This window comes from Notothenia rossii (genome assembly GCF_949606895.1).
Source record: "Notothenia rossii genome assembly, chromosome: 2".
Lineage (NCBI taxonomy): Eukaryota > Metazoa > Chordata > Actinopteri > Perciformes > Nototheniidae > Notothenia > Notothenia rossii.
The window spans coordinates 35665310-35691241 of NC_136904.1; the positions used below are offsets into that span (position 1 = coordinate 35665310).

The 25932-nt window shown below is 39.6% G+C and overlaps 1 protein-coding gene across 2 annotated transcripts in view; it reads right to left on the bottom strand.

The window, feature by feature from the left end:
- mctp2b (multiple C2 domains, transmembrane 2b) overlaps positions 1 to 25932 on the bottom strand; it is a 65219-nt gene continuing 39287 nt past the window's right edge. For both annotated transcript variants that reach the window (XM_079663978.1, XM_079663977.1), the window contains 14 exons: positions 22259 to 22389; positions 20717 to 20903; positions 19467 to 19560; positions 18876 to 18978; positions 18631 to 18733; positions 18338 to 18439; positions 18166 to 18240; positions 16037 to 16156; positions 12751 to 12864; positions 5920 to 5961; positions 4180 to 4289; positions 3851 to 3960; positions 3354 to 3451; positions 1 to 1379 (listed from right to left, as the gene is read on the bottom strand). In XM_079663978.1, the coding sequence (XP_079520104.1) occupies positions 1332 to 1379; positions 3354 to 3451; positions 3851 to 3960; positions 4180 to 4289; positions 5920 to 5961; positions 12751 to 12864; positions 16037 to 16156; positions 18166 to 18240; positions 18338 to 18439; positions 18631 to 18733; positions 18876 to 18978; positions 19467 to 19560; positions 20717 to 20903; positions 22259 to 22389 (1437 nt within the window). In that variant the 3' untranslated portion in view covers positions 1 to 1331. The remainder of the gene's footprint in view (positions 1380 to 3353; positions 3452 to 3850; positions 3961 to 4179; positions 4290 to 5919; positions 5962 to 12750; positions 12865 to 16036; positions 16157 to 18165; positions 18241 to 18337; positions 18440 to 18630; positions 18734 to 18875; positions 18979 to 19466; positions 19561 to 20716; positions 20904 to 22258; positions 22390 to 25932) is intronic.

Consider the following 25932-nt stretch of genomic DNA (forward strand, 5'->3'; position numbering starts at 1 on the left):
TATACCCAAACTTTGCATTTATTGCTGTCCAAAATGAGAAACAAAAGTATTCATTTGTGATTGTCGTTAATAAATAAAGTTGCGTGTGTACAGATCTGGCCCCAACCCACTCAGAAGCAAAGAGTAAAATACAACAGAGTACAATCATCCTTTATGTAGATTGAATGAAACACTAAATGTAAGGAATCATCTTTGCATGTAAAAATAAGTTCATAATGTCACGTTAAAGTAAAATCAGTCAGTCAATGTTTTACACAATAGCCATTTATCCATTTTCAAAGAAGGTAAATGAAAGAAACAAAAAGGATATGATGCAGAATATTTGCTACTAATCAATGTTGCTGTATGGTACGGTGGCCCTGATGGTCGAAACACAACATTTTCAAAGACAACATTTTTTGAAAACACGAGATTTCAAAAAACACCGCAGCAATGGAGAAAAACGACAACATTTGCTATAACCGAAACATGTAGGTACGTATTGGACATGGATTCCTCAAAAAGTAACATTAAAAAAAAAAGCGTCAACTCCTCAGCAAACGTAAGCAATTAGCCACCACTGGGCATTATGGGATATGTGGGCCAGTCTTTGCCCTAAATACGAAGTATCATCCTTTGCTTAGACTGACAAACGCATCTAAATCAGCAAAGGAATCCATTTCAAAGACTACCTCCCTTTTCCTGTTTCTGTTAATGTTGTTGGGTTTTCTGAATTGTGGTTGTGTTTTGTGAAATTTGTTATTGACTTTCAGGGCCAGCATAATATGAACATAAGAAAGCCTTAATCATTCAAACCGGAAATTCATCATATTCTTTTAAACCACAAATACCATGCACTTTAAAATATAACCATTTTCCAAGAACATTTCTTATGATGACTCGTAACCCATAAAAAGTAACCCATAATTAAATGTACTTTCATTTCAGCAACAGCAACTTTGTTCACCATTAGATGATTATTCCATTTTGGAAGTCAGCACATTTTCAGTGTAAATAACATAAAAATATCGAACAAATGTTACACACCCAGCACATACATTCTATATAATACAAACTGATATTTCTGCTGGTTTTAGGAAAACATAACCTGGGGCCATGCAATATATAAAATAAAGCAGCTTCTGATTATCTAAAAGAAAAAAACTGTACATACAATCTTTGGAAATTAAATAACAAATGTCTCCTCCGTCACTGCTGCGGGGTCCTCAAAAGGAGTTCTTTGGTTGAAGGGTCTGTTTGGTGCGCCGTGTATCACCACATCTGATTTAGATTCAAACCTACCACACACCCAGAGACATGCAGGTCGTCTGGGAACAGTTTTTGAGGAGGAACTACAAGAGTTTCTTCTTCCTGCTGCCTCTCCTCTCACTGTACTGAACCTGCAGGGAATACGAACATGAGTCACTGTAAAACCAGGGCAACTTAAGTGTTGTTCTTATTTTTTATAACAATAATCCTTTATTTCTCTCCATTTTGTAGAGCTTTTATTCATTGCAAAACAGATAACATTTTCAATAGAGTTTTGCAGACTTATGACGTATTTTTGTAGGCCGATTCAGAAGTTAGCATCTCAAGGGCGCAATTCATAAAAAAGTCTAATGGTATTTTTCCATTGGATTTTGGAATAGCCTATTGGAGAAAAAGGATCTGAGAAACACACGTTTATGATACTAACTCGTTTTTTTACGAAGGATCGTCTTCACATCAAAAAGTAACACCACTTTATGATTTTTTTTAAAGCATATATGCAATCAGCAGAACCAAAAAGCTAATGTCAGGCTTTAAACAGACTTCCACTGCTAAGCTAAAGGCAGCTAATGTTAGGCTATAAACAAACTACCACTGCTAAGCTAAAGGCAGCTAATGTTAGGCTATAAACAGACTACCACTGCTAAGCTAAAGGCAGCTAATGTTAGGCTATAAACAAACTACCACTGCTAAGCTAAAGGCAGCTAATGTTAGGCTATAAACAGACTACCACTGCTAAGCTAAAGGCAGCTAATGTTAGGCTATAAACAAACTACCACTGCTAAGCTAAAGGCAGCTAATGTTAGGCTATAAACAAACTACATCACAATGTTAGAACAAAACCTGAACATCTCTTAAGGTAACCACAGATGTTACTTCAGGCATCTAATACGCAAAAAAATAACTGTTGATTTCAAAACAAGGGAATAGAAAGGGGTAAAATGCTAACTAATTCCTGCACCACGTTACAAGGGAGAACTACCACTACTGAGCAGGACGACCAAAGTCATGCATCGACAGAAATAACAGTGGCTGGCCGAGAAGCTAGAGAGTCTCCGTCATGAAACCCAGAGGCCCAAGGGCATTCAAGAAGGACAGGGAGGAGGCAAATGGGGTCAAACGACTTAAAGGGAAAAGGATAGACACAGAGAGGATGAGGAGGAGAGACAACAGCGGGTAAAAAGAGAAAATAAAGAAAGGAAAGAGGATACAAGAAGGGAGAATGCCAACAGATCTTTTGTAAATGTCTCATACTTTAAATTGGCCTTAGACAAATTTTCAACATACCACGACTAGTGTGTCCATAATGGTTTTATTGTTGGCACTGCTGTTGAAAAATGAAATCAAGCGTAAAAGTGATTTTTTATTTTATTTAGATTACCAGTGTTGGAATGTCACAAGAACATTTTATTGAGTGATTTACTCAAGCAGCTTTTTGTCATGCTTTGTATGCCATTTGATGCTACTTTATACTTCTACTGTTTTATATTTCAAATATGATTAATTATACATTTATTTTGAACCTACAGTTACTATTAACACACAAATGAATGCTATGCTGATATGATGCAGTATTGTAGTACTAGTCAATAGTATTTAACTTAAATTGGATCAGTGTTAACAAACAACATAAAAATGCTCTTACATGTATTTGTTAGAAATAAATAAAATAATATAATATCTCTAATATAAGAGTCAGAAGGAAAGTCAATCTTCATACTGATAATACTTCTATACAAAAAACATTTTGAACTCAGAACGTTTAGACTGTAGAATGTTTAGCCGTGGGTGTATGCGAGTTGGAGGAGATATCTATATTCTGCTCCTGCTGGGGGGGTGGGGGGTGGGGGGGGGGGGGGGGGGGGGGGGGGGGGGAGTTCATACAGGAGGCAGCCTGGGAACAGCTTGCCCTGCAAAGCAGCTAAAGCAGCAGACCTCCACCAGGGATGTATCACGACCAAAAACACAACAGAAATTATACGGGCTACATAATTATACAGATGAAGCTAATTATACAGACAAGGGGGAAGAATGCCTGGGAGTTGTTTTAGCGCGAGGCACAGCGCAGCGGGGCTCGGGGATTTTGGGCTTCCTGACCGGCTTACCTTCTGCACATCTGAAGGCACCCTCGACAGGAAATCAACCACTTCATTGTTGTCGATGCTGTACGGGTTCCGTAATTTCTTGGTGAATTTATTGATGCCTAAAACAGAAATTCACACCCAACGTATCATTAACGCTAGTCTCTTGTGGCTGCGCTCTTTGTTTCCACACAAACAAATACCTGCAGATGAGGATCACGCCGTCCGAGAAATATTACTGCTGCAGCCTTTATTCTTCTTTTACTTTCACTTCTTAGGCTGTAATACTTTTAACACCATTAAGATCTGCCTTAACTCATTCAGTACATTATAAGCAGCTAATATTAAGGAGATAATGGGGAAGGGACTCAACAGCAAGAAAATATAAGCAGCAAATATTCCTGGGATGCTATACATCTTATAGACAATCAAAACATGATAAAGGACATATTTTACTTTGTTTAAATAAAGGCCAACAGACAGATCAACATACAACTTAATAAACTGTGTTTGATACTCACCCCATATTAGAACCACGTATCGAACAGGGACGTAGTATGTGAGGATTGTTGCAGTGACAAAAATGAGGATAGCCAGGCCGGACAGGAATGGCACCGACCAGTTGAAAGTGCTAAAAAGATAAATCATCAGTAAGTATTCCAACTTAATTTCATCTTTGTCTGTAAAATACAGTACTTGTTGTAATAAAAACACGTGGCTGTGGCCCCTCTAATGCAGACTTTATACAGGAGAAGCTTTTAATCCATTTCATATTGTGATTCAAGACATTTGAGCTGAAAGCAAATACAGATAATGAGCTGTGATTCATGGTGGTTTGGTAAATTCTTACTTTTTAATCCTCTCCCCAAAGTTAGCGATCCCATCCAGCAGGGTTTGAAGAGTGATGATGGTGTCTTGGATCATGTGGATTTTATCCATCAGCCCTTTTCTCTCCGACTCCTACAGTTAAACCAAAAAGGATCAGAAGTTTATAAACGGTGTATAATGGGAAGGGTGTGTTTGCTGCTCTTATTTGCTGTTTTAGTTGTTTTATCGGGGTATATATTGATTAACCATTTACACTGCCCTTGTATACAAGATGTGGTATCACATACGTATTTTAGGAACATTAATATATGAAAACATTAATTAAATATAAGTAAAACATTTGAAGTATAGATACAAGTACAATTTTGCGCTCCTTGTACTTAACTTGGGATTTTTTTAAATTTAAAATGCTACTTTGTACTTCTACCCAATTACATTAATGCACTACCTTCATTTCGTTAATTACTTTACAGATATGGAATAATAATAAAAACATGATGAAAACTTAAATAGGACTTTAGTTACACCTGGATTAGATTCACAAGATACCCTGCTGTATACAAACTCATTAGATTGAGTTCCACAGTTACATCTTGATTAACACGTCATTAATACATCAATAACTATCATAGCAACATATCGTATATTTGATTATAAAATTGGCATATTAAGTGTTATTACTTTTGGTACTTTAAGTATATTTGTCTCAGAGAAAGACACCGAACAGTCTGCAGAATGTAAAGGCAGATTCTCAGCTTCACTGGCTGTGAATTGAATGCTCTTCAGAGTGGGACTGGACTACACATTTTGAAAGAGAAGAGGCACCGTTCTCAGGCTCGTCCAGATCCCAGGAGGGAGGATGGCTATAGAGTAAACAGGAGGAGACTGTGCCTGAAGTCTGGCTCTCAGTGCACAGATCTGTAGAGACACAGCTACATGTCCACATCAAACATGGGGAGACTGAAGGAGGGTTAGAGGATGAAGAGAGGGGAGCCTGGGGTCTGCGGGCGCTGGTTATCGGGGGACTGTTTACTGGCCAAAGCCATGGTCTTTATCACTATGTAATCTCTGTGATGTCCGTTCGCATCTGCTCAGAGACACGGAGGGGTCGCTGGCTCCATGCCACCCAGAGGCTGGGGACGGGCCTGGGAAAGGAGCTGCGGAGGGGATCAAACCTGGGATATTCATGGTGACCATCAGTCTCTGTAAGACGAATAGTCAAATATCAATCAGCCCCCTCACTGCGCTGAACTACTTCAACCAGTTCAGGGTCATGTTCCCACTGAAGACAGTTTGAGAACCACTTTACGCCAGACCATTCAAAACGTCTAAAATAAACTAAAGGAATATTTCATTGACTAAAAAGCATTGTTATACTTTGAACACCAGATTTCCAATGAGCTTTGAAAAAGCATGTCTAAGTGCTGTCATTAGTTCCATATTGTTGGTATTATATGGCATGTTAAGCTCAGGGACTTTCCCAAATGCAGCAGAACCTCCCCCCCGCCCACCTCTCTATTAGCATATGAATGTGTCGTGACATTTGGAAACGGGTCAGTGAGGTCTTCATTAAGCCCGAAACGTCTTTTTAAAATCTTGTGGTTGTCAAGAATCAAAATGCATCTGAAGATTTAGTACTGAATGAAGAGCCCAAAATCATAGATCATAGGAATCTGTCAAAAATAAACTTCCGTTCTTTTCATCAGAAAATACAGATGCTTAAATTTAAAGAACTGCAAACAAAAGAAACACAGGTACATACCTTCTCATCATCCTCTTCATCATCCCCCACATCCATATTGTCCTGAAAATGAAACAGCAGCTGTATTATAAAGCTGAGGATCTTTTCTACATTATGGACTTAGTCTCATGTTGACGCTGGGACTCTGCATTAACTCCAGTGTGCTGGTGGGGTCGTCCTGTGACAGACTGCAGGGGTCAGGCTGACCTGGGGTCAGCCTCACAAACACTCTGCAGGACAGCTGACTGACAGCAGGCCGTGTTGGTCTTTGTTCACAACGCACCACGGCAACCGAAGGTGAGATAAATCACACGTCTATACCAGAACATGATACATCAATATCTTTATGTAATCTAACAAAAGGGGAAAAGACGTTCCGATAGAGAAGTCCAGAATTGACGATAAAGACATCTGAATATTCTCTGACATTAGAATGTGTATTGGATTTTTTTTTTTTAAGATTTCCGTACAGAAAAGATGACTTCTAAAATCATATAATATATCGTTTTTGCATATTGTTTTGTAAACTTATACTTTTAAAGTATTGAAATGTAATATTTTCTTAGATACTATCAACATTTCAAGGATTAAATCCGTAAAGCTAAAGTTAGAGGTATTTCTCTGAATAAAAATCCCTTTTCTGGCTCAGTAAAGAATATTTTTTTATGTCTTCAAGTTCCCCTATTGCCGTCATATGATTATTCGTATATGAATGAAATGCTCAAACTGACCGGCTCTATTGTGATTGGTCAACCGCTTGGAGATGTCCTGCCCCTTAACCGATCTGATCTGATATCTGATATGTTGGAGAGCTAGCCAATAGCATGTGTGTTCCATTATGATGTCACTATGTTATGGAAGTAATCAAAGTAGTCCAATGGAGGTGTTTCAGGCAGGGGGGAGTGTGTATGAGAGATACTCCCTCTTGAGGGAACACAGGGATTTAAGCCTTTACAGAACATTGCACCAATACCTATATATCACACTACAGGAAAGGGACAACTCAAGAAAGCATTTGAGGGCCTCTTTAACAGTAAAATGAAGCACATTGTTGTCTGAATTGCACAGTGTGTATGTTATTTGCTATAACCTATGGTGTGTACTGCTTCTACAAACTGAGCACATACAAGATGTTACGTCTTTTTTTCTTTGTAAAACGGATAGTGGTCACAGTGGGGGGAAAAACACTGAGCTGTGACCTTTTACAGAGCAGAGGCATAAAAACTTAGTCTCAACGAGAAGAGGGCAACAGACCAATTACAGTGAAGAAGAGGAAGGATTCAGGACAATAACTAGAGGCGGACTGGGAAAAGAAGAAAGCCGTGTACTGCAAATTAGCTTAGGCTATAATGATAAGTTGCATTAGTCTATTCAGCGAGGTTTCTCTGTATTATGTGTTATTTTATTATTATGTAGCTTGGTGCAGCTGGTTGCTATGGAAACATAGCAGCTTTTTAATTTTGAGAGAAAAATGGGTTTGAGGTGATCGTTTTTCAACAATAAATGAAGTGTGAACAGGTAGCAGTAGGTCACTGCAGAGGGAGAGGAAGAAAAACAAGGAGAAGTCCTACGAAGCCGCTCCAGATTCACAACGACCTGAGTCTTTGTACAACTTATAGATACATAGGATATTAAATGTGAACAGGAGCCAACAGGTCCAGAAGAAAAAGACAAAGACAACGAAGAGGGTAGAGGGGAAGATAAAGACATAGAAGAATAAGAAAAGACAAAGTAGAAGATGACACAGATGACAAAGAAGAACGAGATGAACTAGAGAATGCAATTCCTGAAGAAATTGCTAGTGGGAATGCTTTATGCTGAAAAGCTGACTCTAAACTGCTATGCTGAAATGTAATGTGTAAGAAGAAAGTGAAGACTTGAGATTGAAATGATACATGAACACTGGGGGCTTGAATGTGTGATGAGAGAAGAAAAGAAAGTAAAAAGGCTTGGAAAAGCAGCAGAATATTTGAACTGCAAACTTCTGAACTAACTTGATGGCGAATGATCTGTCGCCATGGCAACGGCATATGATGACACCCCATAATACGCTTAGATGCGTTGATGGCTGCATCATTACCAAACCTGTGAAGTTTTGGGGCGTTTGGAGCAGTTTCACTGAAGTTATGAGAAAACCGTGTTTCAAGGTGAGCATTGTGTTGCCATGGCAACGGCATTTGAAGAAAACTCAAAACGGTCCCGTAGATGTCTTCACGGCTGGACTGTTAGCACACATGTGAAGTTTGAGCACTTTTTGAACATTTTCATAGGAGTTATAGCGACATCATGTTTTATGGCGAGGGATGCGTTTCCATGGAAACGGCATATGGTGAGATCTCAGATTTGGCGTAGAGCTGTTGAGGCATGGACCGGTGATATACAAGTGAAGATTGGGGGACGATTGGATCGTGTCGATGGGACTTACAACCACATCGTGTTTCATGGCGAGTGGACCATCGCCATGGCAACGGCATTTGATGACACCCCATACTACGCTTAGATGCGTTGATGGCTGCATCGTTACCAAACCTGTGAAGTTCTGGGCTGTTTGGAGTATTTTCACTGAAGTTATGAGAAAACCGTGTTTCAAGGCGAGCATTGTGTTGCCATGGCAACGGCATTTGAAGAAATCTCAAAACTATCCCGAAGATGTCTTCACGGCTGAACGTTATGACTCCCATAATTGAAATGCTTTTGTGGATTTAGAAAATGATTTTATTTATTTAAAAAATAGTTGTATGTATTGATTTAAATTGACATGCATCCGCTAAGACAAATAGTCCTTTGTTACCGTTTATTTTATTTTTTTATCGTTATCTCAAGAATGTAGGGTTTGGGAATTATGGCAGTTTTAAAAAGAAATATGAATGCGAATTTCAAGCTGTCCTCCACTCTAGCTGTGACATCACACACTCTAGTTAATGTTAAAATGTGAAGAAAACCTCTAAAACAAGGTCTGAACAATGTTTAATATCTCTAAAAGTAAGAATCAGATTTAAAAGTTGTTTAACACGAATAATGTCAGAAAGATGTGTAACATTTTAAAGTTGGAATGAGGTGTCTGAGTGAAAGTATGAATGAACAGTTAGCAGTTGAATTGCATGAAGATTTGTTGAAGTCTGAAGATTTTCTCCATTGACTTCAATGTTAAAAATGTGATGTATTATGGGATGTATCTCTGGAATTATGAAAGTTATGAACGAGAAAAGTAATAGCCATCGATTCCCAACCAAGCTGAACGTTTTGATGTTTGAACAGAGTTTCTGCGATGTTCAATGCGGGAGGAGAAGAGGGCCAAAATACCGGCGGAATAATAAACTTTTCGTCCGTAGAATAACAGTTAAATGATAGGAAGAAGACATAGAAAAAGAAGAGGAAGAAGAGGAAGAAAACAAAGGAGAAGACAAAGACATAGAAGATAGATGATTATGAAGACGACAAAGAAGAACATGACAGAAACAGAAGAAGGCTTACAAAGCTGCGCAGGACTCACCACGTTCTGTTTTTTTTTTATAAAAAAAAAATATATATATATATATATATATATATATATATATATATATATATATATATATATATATATATATATATATACATATATACATACATACACACACATACATACATACAGTGGGGCAAAAAAGTATTTAGTCAGCCACCAATTGTGCAAGTTCTCCCACTTAAAAAGATGAGAGAGGCCTGTAATTTTCATCCTAGGTATACCTCAACTACGAGAGACAAAATGAGAAAAAAAAAATCCAGAAAATCACATTGTCTGATTTTTAAATAATTTATTTGCAAATTATGTTGTAAAATAAGTATTTGGCCCATTCCTCCATGCAGATCTCCTCTACAGCAGTGATGTTTTGGCACTGACGCTGGGCAACACAGACTTTCAACTCCCTCCAAAGATTTTCTATGTGGTTGAGATCTGGAGACTGGCTAGGCCACTCCAGGACCTTGAAATGCTTCTTACGAAGCCACTCCTTCATTGCCCGGGCGGTGTGTTTGGGATCATTGTCATGCTGAAAGACCCAGCCACGTTTCATCTTCAATGCCCTTGCTGATGGAAGGAGGTTGTCACTCAAAATCTCACGATACATGGCCCCATTCATTCTTTCCTTTACACGGATCAGTCGTCCTGGTCCCTTTGCAGAAAAACAGCCCCAAAGCATGATGTTTCCACCCCCATGTTTCACAGTAGGTCAGTGTGCGAAAAAGTACACGTCCCACCGTCCGGGACGTGTTATTTACAATATCGGACAAGTAGATCTTTCAATTGACTTGTCCGGCGGACAAGTGACGTTTTTCGCCCTGATTTATTGAAAAATTATTGATAAATTCATTTTACAAAAGGCAGAACTCATTCGCAAATTGTACGTGTCCACCATTGTTCGTTTAGAAATGTTAGTTTCGGTTCTGCTTGTCGATTCCTAAGGAAATGCATCTCGCCGCTTTCTGTACAGTTAGACGGGGGCGGGGCGGGAAGTGTAGCACAGTGGCAGAGTTGGGAAGCAAAACTCGGTTCCGAGTAGGAACAAGAAATAACAATTGTCCGGTCCCGGGATTGATAAGAGTTGTGAGGACAGGAGGCCGAGCCCCGCGGACCGTAGCTCTCTCTCTCTCTATGCTCCGTATCAGCTGATCGCTGCACGGTGCGGCTCAACGTCTCTCTCTCTTTCTACACACAGCGGATCTGCTGCCCGTTTAACAGCCTCATCTTTGTCAAACTTTCTTATGTTCTTTCTTTAACGCGTAATGAAGGTTATTAAGCGTTTTAGCTCCTGTGTTGTTAATATTGACCGCCATTTCATTTATGAAGTGTAGCAGCCTCCCTGTGTCCTAGCGCTTTCCTCACATCCCCGGACCCCCAGACTCGGAGGAGCACAGGGATGTCAGTATTGTTTATGAAGCAGGGTATAGAAAGTACATTATTGAAATTAAAATACTATTTATTTACTTTTACAAACAGTGAGCAGCTGGGCAGCTGCAGCATGTGTATTGCAGGACATGTGTAAGCGTGCGAGCGTCTTTGAGTTGTAGAAAAGCGCTAGGCCTTAGGCTATAAATATAATGTATTATTATTATTATTATTATTATAAGGCCTATGCGTTGAACATGTGTGGTTGGACTCTGTCTCACAGGCAGGTTGCAGTGTAACATCAGAGGAGACTGGGCCAATTGTACATTCTCAAACTGCACCACTTAAAACTAAATAAACAATGCAGAGATTATTTTTATATAATTGTATTCAATAACCGTAATAGATTAAACAGTATGAAGTGATTTGTAAATAGGAATACAGATTTGACTTAATGTTTTCATAAATATATTTTTCTCCCAGTTTTTCATGGGACTTATTTTTACCCTCTCAAAGAACCGGAATCGAGAACCGAAAATGACTGGAATCGAAAAGCAGAACCGGAATCGTTCAAATCCAAACGATACCCAACCCTATGTGTGATGCAGTAAAATCTCACCGCTCACTTACGTTAGCGGTGTCGTAAAACCGTGGGAAAATGTAAAATACGATGGAGAAGAAGAAGATTCCAGTGGCCCCAATTTGTGTCCATTCTGGACAAGTGAAAAATTTATTCGGACAAGTAAATTGCCAAACTCACTTGTCCATGGACAAGTACTCTCTAAAAACTTTTTCTCACACTGTAGGTATGGTGTTCTTTGGATGCAACTCAGCATTCTTTCTCCTCCAAACACATCTAGTTGAGTTTTTACCAAAAAGTTCTATTTTGGTTTCATCTGACCATATGACATTCTCCCAATCCTCTTCTGGATCATCTAAATGCCCTCTAGCAAACTTCAGACGGGCCTGGACATGTACTGGCTTAAGCAGGGGTACACGTCTGGCACTGCAGGATTTGAGTCCCTGGCGGCGTAGTGTGTTACTGATGGTAGCCTTTGTTACTTTGGTCCCAGCTCTCTGCAGGTCATTGACTAGGTCCCCCCGTGTGGTTCTGGGATTTTTGCTCACCGTTCTTGTGATCATTTTGACCCCACGGGGTGAGATCTTGCGTGGAGCCCCAGATCGAGGGAGATTATCAGTGGTCTTGTATGTCTTCCATTTTCTAATAATTGCTCCCACAGTTGATTTCTTCACACCAAGCTGCTTACCTATTGCAGATTCAGTCTTCCCATCCTGGTGCAGCTCTACAATTTTGTTTCTGGTGTCCTTTGACAGCTCTTTGGTCTTGGCCATAGTGGTGTTTGGAGTGTGACTGTTTGAGGTTGTGGACAGGTGTCTTTTATACTGATAACAAGTTCAAACAGGTTCCATTAATACAGTTAACAAGTGGAGGACAGAGGAGGCTCTTAAAGAATAAGTTACAGGTCTGTGAGAGCCAGAAATCTTGTTTGTTTGTAGGTGACCAAATACTTATTTTACCGAGGAATTTACCAATTAATTCATTAAAGACCAGACAGTGATTTTCTGGATTTTTTTTTCTCATTTTGTCTCTCATTGTTGAGGTGTACCAAGGATGAAAATTACAGGCCTCTCTCATCTTTTTAAGTGGGAGAACTTGCACAATTGGTGGCTGACTAAATACTTTTTTTACCCACTGTATATATATATATATATATATATATATATATATGAACAGGAACCAGCAGGTCACGAAGAAAAAGAAAACAAAGAAGAACAAAACTAAGATGTAGAAGACATATACAAAGAAGAAGACTAAGAAGAAGACAAATGAGAAGAAGATATAGAAAAAGAAAGAGAAGAAGAAAAGACGAAGACTAAAGAAGTTGCTACAGCCTCATTGCTGCCTTTCTACATTAACTTTTTCTACATGAAATAAATAAAGAGGAGTGTGAACAGGACCAGATGCCCACCTCGTCCTGAGCGACCCGCCCGGAGCGGATCTGGATGTAGTTCCAGGCGATGAGCAGCACCAGGAAGAGGGGCAGCATGTAGAACTCCCAGTTCCACACCGTCACCAGAAACACCTGCAGGCAGAGGTCACACATGAGTGGGGTCACGCTCCAGAGGGGGTCTGGAGTATGAAACAAACTCTTCATTAAGTTCCAAAGACATTTTCCATAGTTCCTGAATCCCCCGCTAGCTAAAGGTTGATCCAATCTGCTATTGATTTAATTAGCAATGGTCAAGCTGATGAAGGCTACCCCACCCATATCAAAGCCTTGTTCCTACGTTCAGTTGTTCTGCATACACTGTGCGGGGCGACCACTGCGACCCCCCCTCACCCCCCGTATATACATTGACATTAAGTCTAATTGATCCACGTCTCTCATCCTGTGTACATTAAAGACGACCCCGCGGCCCACTGGAGCCACAGGGAGTCCGTGTGTGAATATGTTATTAAAATTTAAAATGCCACTCGTGATGGACATCAGGTTAAAATGGATTAGGGGATAAAGAGTGTGATGCCTCGATTGCGGGGCTAAATGGAAACGATGAAATAATCCCGTCAGAGAGAGGCAGCGCCGGCCAGCATGGCAGCGTGCCACAAGGCGTGGGGAAAGGGTTTACAGGTTGGTGATATGCTAATAAAAATAGAAGTGAACATGTGGTAAAGACATCACTCTCCTCTGAGGCACCAACTGACATAAAAGATGGCATTTTCAAAGCCCCCCCAACACCCCCACCATCAGCTTTAATGTGCAATGAGCCAAGCATGCTCTTGTCTGTTATCACAAGCCAAGAACAGGGCCTGGGACAACAGATGAAACCAACTCCTGACTAAAAGGGTTTGGTTTTATTAGAGAGGACTTTGTGATGATGGGAGAGCTGGAGGTGAGGGGGAAAGCCAAGTCACGCTTTGGTGGAAATGTATACCCAGCCCATAAAGATTGTCATAATTGCAGCGCATTTCAGCTTGAGAGGCATTACACAGTCTTCGACAGCGAAAAGGGGCTCTGGAAATGTGATCCAGATCGGAGAGAAGAAAAAAAAGATCAAGGGCTACCCTAAAGTCGGGAGAGCTACCGGACTGGAGGGTAGCACATTTTCAGATTGTAGCAGGATTTCCAGGCTAATGCTCGGGGAAGGGTTTGCATGGCACGGCGGTAATCCAAGAACATAACAAAAAATAACTGACACTATTGTTTAAAGTAGTGACAATATAACTTCTCATTCTCCTGATGATTAGTAGGAATAATTCTCGAGGAGGATGCTAAAAGCGCCATACAGTCAGTGAACCAGAATATATACGCTGCTGGTCATAGGCAAAGGAAGGCTTTAGCAGCAAAAAAAGCAAGGGTATTTATTTGATCAATGCTCTTGCTCCAATATTTGTAAGGACCGGACATCGAATATATCGCGTTAAACCAACTTTAAAATATGCTGATTCACATGTTTAATATAAACGTTTTCATTAGATCCTGTTGCTTTAAACTGTCATCATCATTGTACCTGGTTCATATTGAAAATAGAGTTGAATAATTATATACTCAGTAGTTATGTTTACAACAAAGCTTATTTACTCACGTTATGTTAGGTGTGTGCATACTAGGATATAAACAAGAGCTGGTAAAGACACATCTCTTAGATCAGCAAAATGTACCAATAGGATTATCGCCTATTTTATTGTGCTAATGGATGTTTATTACCTTATCCTGAAGGGATAGTAAACAATGTAAATATGGAATTCAACCTAACAAATTGTGTATGATGACGTTGCCCATGGGGGACTATTTTGTCTGGGTTTGGGTGGATATTCAAATGTCACATCAAACCGCAAGTCACACCACCCTTAATAAAATTAACTAATTAGGAAACAACAGCATGTGATCTATAAAAGTTGTATATTTACTGCCAGGTTGGAGGCTTCTCACTAGGATAACTTGCACATTTTAAAGTATACCGAATACACCTTGGTAAACTACACTGACTGTCTTCACACATATCTGACAATGGGCAAATGTTGCAGGTGGTTCTATCCTGTCATCCCGAGTAAAGCTTTGATTCCTTTCTCTCATGTGGCGGTATTAAGTGGGCATTTATTTATTCTCATTGAGGCTTGAAATGGTGGTGGTGTGGTGTGAAAACACAAGTACAGATGGTACTGTCTTTCAAACAGTGGGAGGATGTGTGTGTGTGTGTGTGTGTGTGTGTGTGTGTGTGTGTGTGTGTGTGTGTGTGTGTGTGTGTGTGTGTGTGTGTGTGTGTGTGTGTGTGTGTGTGTGTGTGTGTTCGTTCATGCTTGTATGATTTGAGCTTGAGTGTGTGATCTGTCAGGTAAAACAACAATATTACACATCATTATAAACTCTTTTATTAATTAATGAACTTAGAGAAGAGGATTGGGAATTCTGTTTAATTTGAGATAACTATGTATTAACAATATTTTCACTGTGAGCAAAAAGGTCCCATTTTTCAAGTGATCCTCAACTTAAGTACAAAATAAAAAGCATGGCTCAAACCCCAGCTACTGTTCAGATAACAGCTCTGTGCGGCAGCTCCCATTTTCACAGCAAATTGGACAAACTCTACTCTTGGCTGGCGTACACTATCCATCGCCTTTACTAAACTTCAGTGCCATCTACAGGAAGTCTGCGGCAAAAACAAAAATAACTTTACATGACCCTGATTTCCTGCATAGTTAATGCACAACTTGCTTCATGGCTTTTCAATTGAACTAGATTTGAGAGAGAAATAATGTCAAAAAGACCAGCACCCTATCCACTTTAGGGTTTAAAAGGCAAGGGCCTGTGTTTCTGTCTTTGCACTTGTTTAACACTTATATTGAACAATGGGAGGAGGAGAAGAAGCCTTATCTCTAAAAGAGGCTTTTAATTGGACTCCTGTCTGCATAATGGGAACTAAATCAAACCGAGCGCAGATTGGACGGAGGGTTAATGAGTTGTCAGGGAAGTAGAACAAAAATAGACTGTCTCGACTCCACCGGGACGCTACTCTCTGCAGCTGAGGCTTATCTCTGCATCCATGAGACGCACGGCGCTGAGAGCGTCCACTCCGACGCAGAGAAGGGGGCCGAGCCTTTCCATTTTATGCTGAGCCCAACACCGCATTGATTAAGAATCTCGCTGGGAGAGTTCAAGTAGGGGATAGCCGGGCTGCGGTTGTGTTTTTTCCGCAGCTCGGAGGGAAAACAGAAGGAAATGCAGATAGTTTGATAAGAGAGTTAAAGCACGTCACCAGGAAGGCTATCAGGCTCCTCTGAACGCTCTCCCATTGGAAGCAGCTTTTGATGTAGTGCAGAGTCGACATGATGGCCCTGAACAGCATCTGAACGCGCATCACGTTCCTGGCCAGAACCTGAAAGAGACACGACATGAACATGCAAAACAAGTAAATACAGCAGTTTACAAAATGGATAAAAGACATGTTTCCTAAAGTAGAGGTCTGATTTAGTGTTGATACTAACGTCCAGTCAGCTAGTGTGATAGTGACAGTAGCCTGGCATTAGGGCTGGGGATTACATGCACCGGGATTTAGCAATAAGGATACAAAAAAGGTAACCGTCTTCCATTATAGGGTTACTTGCATAATTACTATAGAACAATACATTTTAAAATTAAGAATGATATATTAGGTAACACATTTAAACACTTCACAAGACACTGAGCTAGCTATAGCTGATTTCCCAGTTTATCATTATTGCCTCTAGATCAGAGAAATCTTTCTTTGGGTAAAATGAGGTCCACATTTGTGTTGTGAGGAGCTGGCCTACTATTGAGGCAAGCTGATTTGATAAAAATACTTACTTTTCCATAAACTGTAGTAAGATCACATTTTGTTTTAGGAGCAGAAATCTAATACTTAAACTGTGAATCTTAATGCCTACTGCCTGTATTTTCTTTATGGTTTTCATTTTTATTCGATTAACCTATTATGTTCATACGTAGTGTGTGATCTTAGCTGTATGTATTGAACTAAAAAGGAGAATTTTCTGTCAGCTCAGATTTTATTCTGCCTTTTGAAACTGTAGTCTGTGCTCATGTGTTTCATTGTTGGTGTATAGGCTGTTGCCTAAATATGCTTAATAGGCAAGGCAATTTTATTTATATAGCACTTTTCAGCATGTGGCGATTCAAAGTGCTTTACAGATTAAAAGCAATACATTTAAAGGTTTCCCTATAAATAAAGTCTCTGAGCAGAGGATACATTTTTAGTTAAAGCCATCTTATTGATATTCCCTTTCTCTTGTATTTATTGCCATTAAAACAGAAGGAAGCCCCGCACATTACCATCGGAGTCCTCTGTGCGTAAGCCAATTTTGGCATTGGCGAACTATGTATTGTCTGACAACAATGAGTCTTTGTGGGAAGTACAGACAGTCAGGCACCCTGTCTTGCACACTGTATATCAAACTAATGTAGTAGGACACTGGACACAAACTCAGTCACAGTTGGGGTCAATTAAAGCTCAATTCAGGCGAAGCGAAGTTGCCATCGTAGCTTTTTAGGGGAAACAACTGACATTTTTTAGGTTCAGGGCCATTTGAAAATAAACGTGGTAACGTTCTAAAAGCTTGTCTTTCACCTTTTTTTGTTATTCTTTGAACTTTCAATTATCCAAGCATCACATGGATATTGTCAAAAGTGCAATGACCTCTGACCCTTGCCCTCTTTACTGATGCCTGCTAGTAACCTTTGGTGAGTGTTTAGGGCTGCGACCATTATTGATTAATCTGCTCAGTCTTTTTGTTGATAAATGATTCATCGATTGGTTGATAAGACATCAAAAACATTTTTGATACATTTAAACTTTTCTCAAATGTCTTCATGTCTTTCATCTTGAGATGCCTTTGTTTTGTCCTACCAACCCGACCCAAAGATAATAAATGTACTAACATGACCCCATGCTACCCCCGTAGCATGGGGTCATGGGAGTTGTTGTCTTAACCACAATTGCAGTCATCATCTGGTGTATAGAGTGCTAAGATTTGCTTGGCTCATTTAGCTTAAAACTTAAGACCGAGACGTACGATGATCTAAATCTTTACTCAGGTTAACATTTATAGTTAAAAAACACCTTAATCTAAAGTTGTATCATAAATGTAGATACAATTAATGCTCGCCACAACGCTAAGAGGATACGTAGCAATAACGTGAGCAAAGAAAACGCGCTACCGTGATTCTAATTACAGATATCTAAAGGATTGAACCTTTTCTGAAAAGAGATAAGAGGACTACAGTAGTTGTCTTTAGACATTTTAATGCTTAAATGTCACCTGTAAAAACTTCAAAATCTAAATGTATGTTACAAAAATTATTATTCCAAACCTCTGTATTATGGAGTAAATCCTCAGAACTGTTTCAAACCTTTTTGGAAAACTTGGGATTGTCCTCCAGGAATCTTCTCTCCCTTGGTTGGAAGGTCCTTATACTCGCTCTGACCTGATTAAAAGAAAAGAAAAAGACATGAAGCGATGACAAGCGGACAGAATCAGGCCCATGTTTCACAGCCATCACTGCAGGCTGAACTTTTACTCACAGGGTTAAAAATAACGTCCACGTCCAGAGTGATGGTGCCCTTCGACAGCCCACCTAAGTCCTCCTTCTTCAGCGGGTAGGTGATCTGCTGTCCCCTGCGGACCTGTGGGGACAGAAAAGGGCATCAGGTGCTGAACTCGTCGCTGCACCTGACTGTCAGTCAAGCTGGATTACATTTTAGCGAGTCTTCAACGCGAGAGAGTGCTATCGCCCTCTTCACTTTCATTTAGACACAGGGTGTAAATAGATGAGTCTATTGTCCGGGTGATGGACTCTCGGGGAGATAGTGTGTACCGAGAGCAGGGGTATAGCGACTTTTCCCAGGAAGTCTGGCGCCTTGTCTCCATCCTCATCAAAGATAGTCACCACCAGAACCTCATGAATGTCTTTGACAGGGCTGCGGAGACAGAAAAATTAGGTCAGATGGTCCACAAAAACAAGCACACTTTTTACGTCCCCATTTTTCAATCTGTTGTCAAACAGCCTACATGCATTGTATTACAAAGAAAATGTGGCAGGAAAATGAGAGTCCAACTGACAATGTGAAGACTTTATTCCACTCTGGGTAGAGGCTCTTGTAGATTGTTTGGGACTGCAGTCTGTCGTTCCCCAGCTCCAGCACACAGAAAGGATCACTCTTGCCTGCAGAACAACAAGAAACACATTTTAAACTGGGCTCCCTCTGTCCCTTTAATGCGAAAACAAAGAGAACTCAAATCAAAATGTGTGACTACAGCAGCAACGATAAGTTGATCAACCGATTCGTCTATTGTCACAAAAAACAATCACCAACTTTATTAATAATGGATTAAAAGTTGAAGTATCTCTTCACGCAAAAATGCCTCTCAAATATGGATATGTTCAGTTTAAAAAAAAAGTTATTTAATATCAAATTAAACTGAATATATCTGGGTTTTGGAAAGAGTCAACCGGGATTGCAGTTTTACCATTTTATTGACCAAACAGTTAATTGATTGGATTAATGTAACAGGCAGATTAACCGTTGATATACAAAACATGGGATCCTGTGTGTGTGTGTGTGTGTGTGTGTGTGTGTATGTATGTATGTATGTATGTATGTATGTATGTATGTATGTATGTGTGTGTGTGTGTGTGTGTGTGTGTGGTACCGTTTAAATCAGCAGCCATCAAATCTGCAGCCTTGATCACTTTTATTTGAAGGAAACCAACATCACGGAGGTTTTTCAGGGAACTTTTCAAACTCTGTGGGGACAAATGGAGATGAATGACAACTAGAAAACACTAGTTTGTGCACAGTCCTTTAACTTTGGATTGATCACACAATACATGAGTCAGGCTCTGCTTTATCTCAAAATGTTAGGAATTTTGGAAAATGTATCTTGGCAACAAAAACCAAAATGTTTAGTATAGTAAAACAAATTATATAATAATAATAACAATGATTGTCAAATTTAAAGACATATTACATGTACAAAAAAATGTATTCTGACTATAAATGTCTATTTAATAACTATGTTTTTGCATATAAGAATAACCATAAAACCACAGTATCAGTATATACAGATATTACCCACTTCAGTGCTAAATGGACAAGGAATTATGATGAATGTTGTAAGGGCGTTAAAAAGTTTTTTGGAAGCTGTGGCATTCATGACTTTAGGGACAATCACAAAAAAAATCAGTGATTTTGCAAGCTTCAGTCTGTTGTTGGAAAATACTGCCATCTCTTGGCCCTTTTAACACAGAAAGTACCGCAAGAATCCTTGGAACAGTTTAGACTTAAATAACCCCGACCTGACTCGGATTTGAACCTGATTATTACATCTAAACATGTTGAATTGCAGATTCCTGGGGCTGACTGAATGCAATATCTTCCACAATGCCTGTATGTCGTAAAAATGCTCAACGACAGACTGTGTAACCTTTTCCCAACTTATTTCCCAGTACATAAATACAAGACTAGTAAAAAGCATCTTAAACCAGCAGTGTTGGAAAGATAGTGATAATACAACTATAACAATGTCTTCACCTGTGTCTATTTAAAAAAAGAGATGTATGCAGCTGTTAGAGTTTATTATAAAATACCTATTTTTAACCAATGTTTAGTCTAACGAAAAGTACTGTTTCAGAACATTTCGGTTAGGTTAGATTAGTTTGATGATATTTGGTTAGCCTAAGGTGATTTTTAGTTTGTAACGTTTTGGTGTTAGGCATAAAGTCTCTCCAATTTTAGAAGTTAGTTTTATGTGTTACAATACTTTCTGTGAAGTTTTTGGGACCCTATTTTCTTAAACTTTGGATAGTTTTTCAGGAAGTCTCCTTATAAATGTATTAAAACATGACTTTCATATTTAGAAAATAGATTCAAGGTGTCAGATATGCAGACACAGGTACTGACGTAGTTGTCCAGCTGGTTCTCTTGTTCGTGGGGTTCATCGAGAGGCGCAGCACAAAGGTCAGAGATGGAGACGCCGCTGCATGTGTTCAGTGTGAGCAGGAAAACTAAGCGCCCCTTGCCCTGGTCCAGTGTGTGTGTTAACAGCTGTCTCTGATCAAAGGGTACCCTGGACAGGTCAACTTCACATCTGTAAACACAAACATATATACAAATGGAGTTGCAGGTATGCAGTCAAGCGTGGTCACATGCATGCAAAATAGTGTGTAAACACATACAGGCATAAAAACCAACACATGTGCAGAGAGCATCATTTTAATAGATCCCTGTAAAACCTGTGCTTAAATCATTACGCCTGCCGACATCGTTCCCATTGTTCATTGAAACAACGTAGGGCTTCATAGTAAAGCTGCTTATTGGGGCCATTGTAGGAAAATCATTTATACAAATACTGAAAAGAACGTTCAATAAATAAAGCACTTTTGAAGAATAAAGCATGGACACATGTCACAGTAAAGGCACACAATACAAATATGAACCTACAATGAGCATAATATGGCCCCTTCGAAAACCAGAAGAACACACACACACACACACACACACACACACACACACACACACACACACACACACACACACACACACACACACACACACACACACACACACACACACACACACACACACACACACACACACACACACACACACACACACACACACACACACACACACACACACACACACACACACACACACACACACACACACACACACACACACACACACAATGTTGTTTCCCGTAAATTGATTTATTTGTAGCAGGCCGCCACAATTAAATATTGTCCGCCACAAATGGATCTCATAATTCTTTTTTAAAACTATTGTTATTATTATTTTTGTTTATTTTTATTTTTATTTTGGCGGTCTAATGGATAGTGAGGTGGGCTGATGATTGGAAGGTTGCGAGTTCAAATCCCGCCTGGAACACCACTACTAGTGTGCCCTTGAGTAAGGCACGTAGCCCTCAGCTACTCCAGGCAGAATGTCACTGTAATTGGTCATTGTAAGTCGCTCTGGAATAAGGCGTCTGCTAAATGCCTAAATTGTAAATTATATTTTTGGGAGAATAAACCCCACAGATCCTCAACTCCGGTGTGTCACTCATTAACAACGCAACACAGAGCAACAAGAACGTTGTCTACAGTAGCCATGAACTCGCATGTATTTTCTTATTTGAGGGGGGGGTGGATGCGTGGAGGTTAAGGGGTATTTGGCTTTTTTCTTGCCGGGGGGGGGGGGGGGGGGGGTGCGGTGCCCCCACAAATAGAATCACATTCTGTGGGAAACACTGAAATCAGTAGATTATCTTTTTTCAGAATAGGTCAAATTCATGGCAATTTGTCTTTATAGCCTAAGTGCCTAAGATGATATGGTGATTCTGGCAGAGTATTCCATAATTGCTTCATTCAAATGCAAAGTATAATTTGATGAGGTCATTGTCTGCAGGCATAACACACTGGCAGCTTCTGAATGCAGACTCACGCTCCCAAACAGTCCTCGCTCCTCCGTCCTTCTTTAGACCAGAGCTCCACCTCCAGGGCGTCCGGACTGTCCACAAACTGGTTCAGAGTGAACCTCTCTCTCCACTGCGGGTTGGACACTCTGCAGTGATTCTGAATAAAAAAAAGAGTTCAGAACAAGAAACATAAAACATATATTTGTTTTAATTCACATGTAGTAAAACCCTGCGAGTAGCCATTCAAACTCAAATCAGAAATCATTGATTTCCTAATTTTCCTTTTATGATATGATTTCAAGTGCTGTCAAAGTAAATGTTATATTTTTCACTTAGAAAAAGCCTGTAGTTATAGAGGTTCATCAGTTTTACCAGATTTTTCTATTGAATGGCGTGTGAATGTTTAAGCTTTGAATCATCTTCAGAAAGCAGCATCAGATTTCCATGGCACATCAAAGCACACGGTAATTACTGTCACTCCGAAAGATAAGAGCGGAGTGGTGCTGCTCATTAGCATGGAGCTTTGATGTGTAAAGGATGATGTTGCAGAATAGCCAGACAATAATCAGCTCAGACATCATCCAGCTGACAGGGTGAGCACTGATTAAAGCTTCTGATGTCACTAGCAGAAGTCCATTTCATTTGATTCCAGTGCTCAATAATATACATCATCTCTGTGACACTCTGCTAACCGTATTCGTAGTACAAAAAGTGAATGCTTAATTTATACATTAGTATAAACTCTGTTGCATAAAATAGTCAACATTATAATGTAATACACCTTGGTAAACATACCATAATACAAATAAATAAAAAAATGTTTAGGGTTTAATGACAATAACCACTTCGCAATTTTCTACCAAATATATTACTATACTAGAGAATGCAATTCCTGAAGAAATTGCTAGTGGGAATGCTTTATGCTGAAAAGCTGACGCTAAACTGCTATGCTGAAATGTAATGTGTAAGAAGAAAGTGAAGACTTGAGATTGAAATGATACATGAACACTGGGGGCTTGAATGTGTGATGAGAGAAGAAAAGAAAGTAAAAAGGCTTGGAAAAGCAGCAGAATATTTGAACTGCAAACTTCTGAACTAACTTGATGGCGAATGATCTGTCGCCATTGCAACGGCATTTGATGACACCCCATAATACGCTTAGATGCGATGATTGCTGCATCGTTACCAAACCTGTGAAGTTTTGGGGCGTTTGGAGCAGTTTCACTGAAGTTATGAGAAAACCGTGTTTCAAGGCGAGCATTGTGTTGCCATGGCAACGGCATTTGAAGAAATCTCAAAACTGTCCCGTAGATGTCTTCACGGCTGGACTGTTTTCACACTGCTATCTGAAGTCTGCTGCTCTGAGCATGTCAGTTGGAGTGATGACATCATCGTGTTCCATTGCACAGCTGTTTATAGTTGAGCTAAGAGGTGCCTAGACTTCAAAGGCTTCACTGTTCTGAATGAGAGATGAACCTCTTACATGTGAACGTTTTGTGGAAGAACCGTAACAGATATCTGTGAAATTTCAAAACGTGAAGCATGTCAAGGAAGTTGAGTATCTGAAGTGTAATTTTTGTGTACTTTCGGGTTAATAATGTGGCCTTTTTGGCAGTTTAACTAAAGGGCTGCTGCTGTGAGGAAATATCTGCCTGAAATTACAATGGGCTCTAATGGAGACATGTTGAACGTTGCCCTCAAGAGGCACTTTGTTTAATTATTTTTTGCTTAATTATTTGTCATTTTTCAAGCTACGATATGTTTTCCTACGTTTACCATGAAAAATTATGTCTCAAGAATGTAGGGTTTGGGAATTATGGCAGTTTTGAAAAGAAATATGAATACGATTTTCAAGCTGTCCTCCACTCTAGCTGTGACATCACACACTCTAGTTAATGTTAAAATGTGACGAAAACCTCTAAAACAAGGTCTGAACAATGTTTAATATCTCTAAAAGTAAGAATCAGATTTAAAAGTTGTTTAACACGAATAATGTCAGAAATATGTGTAACATTTTAAAGTTGGAATGAGGTGTCTGAGTGAAAGTATGAACGAACAGTTAGCAGTTGAATTGCATGAAGATTTGTTGAAGTCTGAAGATTTTTGCCATTTGGGATGTATCTCTGGAATTATGAAAGTTATGAATGAGAAAAGTAATAGCCATCGATTCCCGACCAAGCTGAACGTTTTGATGTTTGAACGGAGTTTCTGCGATGTTCAATGCGGGAGGAGAAGAGGGCCAAAATACCGGCGGAATAATAAACTTTTCGTCCGTAGAATAACAGTTGGAATGCTGTTAACAGCATTCCCACTAAATTAGAAAAAATGTAACAGTTGATCAGTGATGGAAAGTAATTAGTGGACAGTAAAGAACATTTCGTAAAGTACTGTTCTTTGTATAATTAGAGGTACTTTACTCAGGTATTGTAATAGAATGCTACTTTATACTACAACTCCCTTCAGAGGGAAATGTGTACTTCTTACTTCCCTACAATTATCGGTCAGCTTTGGTTACTTGCTTCTTAGGAAATTAAGATTTGACACAAAAACAACTTCATAAGCAGGGGTGCACATAACTGGTACGCAGGTACGCATGCGCGGCAAAAATCTGAATTGCGTAACGTCACTTGTGTCACTACGCGCCTTTGCGTACCTCAAAACAAAACACATATTTCGTCTACACGTGTTTCTTGTCAACACTCAATGGAGTAAACTACGAGACATGTAAAAAAAAAACAAAGACATTAAGCAGCTACGTTGCCGTTTCGCTCCCTGCGAAAAATCTTCGGACTTTCTGTGACTGACTGAACTGGGTGCTGGCCGAGCCGAGCAGGGCATAACCGACGGACCTATGAAGCTTTACAGGAGGCAGAGGCTCCGGACAACAGAGTTGGTCGCCGTGTGCACAGACAGGGTTAACGTCGGTATGAACAACAGAATTGTGCCAAAACTCCGCCAACTGGCTGCAGTGGGAGACTCCCCTGTGCCCCGCACACACACTGGAGAACTGCGCAAAATCAGCTGATCACAACGTTCACGCTCTGTGGTCAAGCTGCTGCAGTTGTATTTACAACAAAGTGGAGAAAAACACACAGTTGCAAAATTACTCAGGCTGTTATGGAAGAGTTTGAAATCAGACAGAGGTGGAAGAAGTACTCAGATCTTGTACTTGAGTAAAAGTAAAGTATCAGAGTGTTACTCTGTTACAATAAAAGTCCTGCATTCAAAATGTTCCTCAAGTGAAAGTAGAAAAGTACTATCATCAAAATATAGTTAAAGTACCAAAAGTAAAAGTAGTCATTGTGCAGATTGGTCAATTTCAGAATAATATATGATATGTTTTGTAATGATTGATCATTAAATTGTTATCAAAGGTAAAGGTGCAGCTCATTTTACAAATTAGATCAAAGTCAAGTAAAGTACAAATATCTCAAAATTGTACCTAAGTACAGTACTTGAATAAGTGTACTTAGTAACTTCCCACATCTGAAATCAGATGTGACTTCAAGTCATGTGATCATTTCTTAGTATTTGATCCTTCCACTTGGCCTCAGGAAATGCAAGGACTTCACTGTTTTGGCAACAAGTTTTGGAGAAAGCAAATTGGAGACTTAAAAAGAGACTGAGAGGGAGCAGAATTGATCAGTCTAGATCAAATATGAACACAAAGGACACACATGCACAAAGACATGCACTTTTA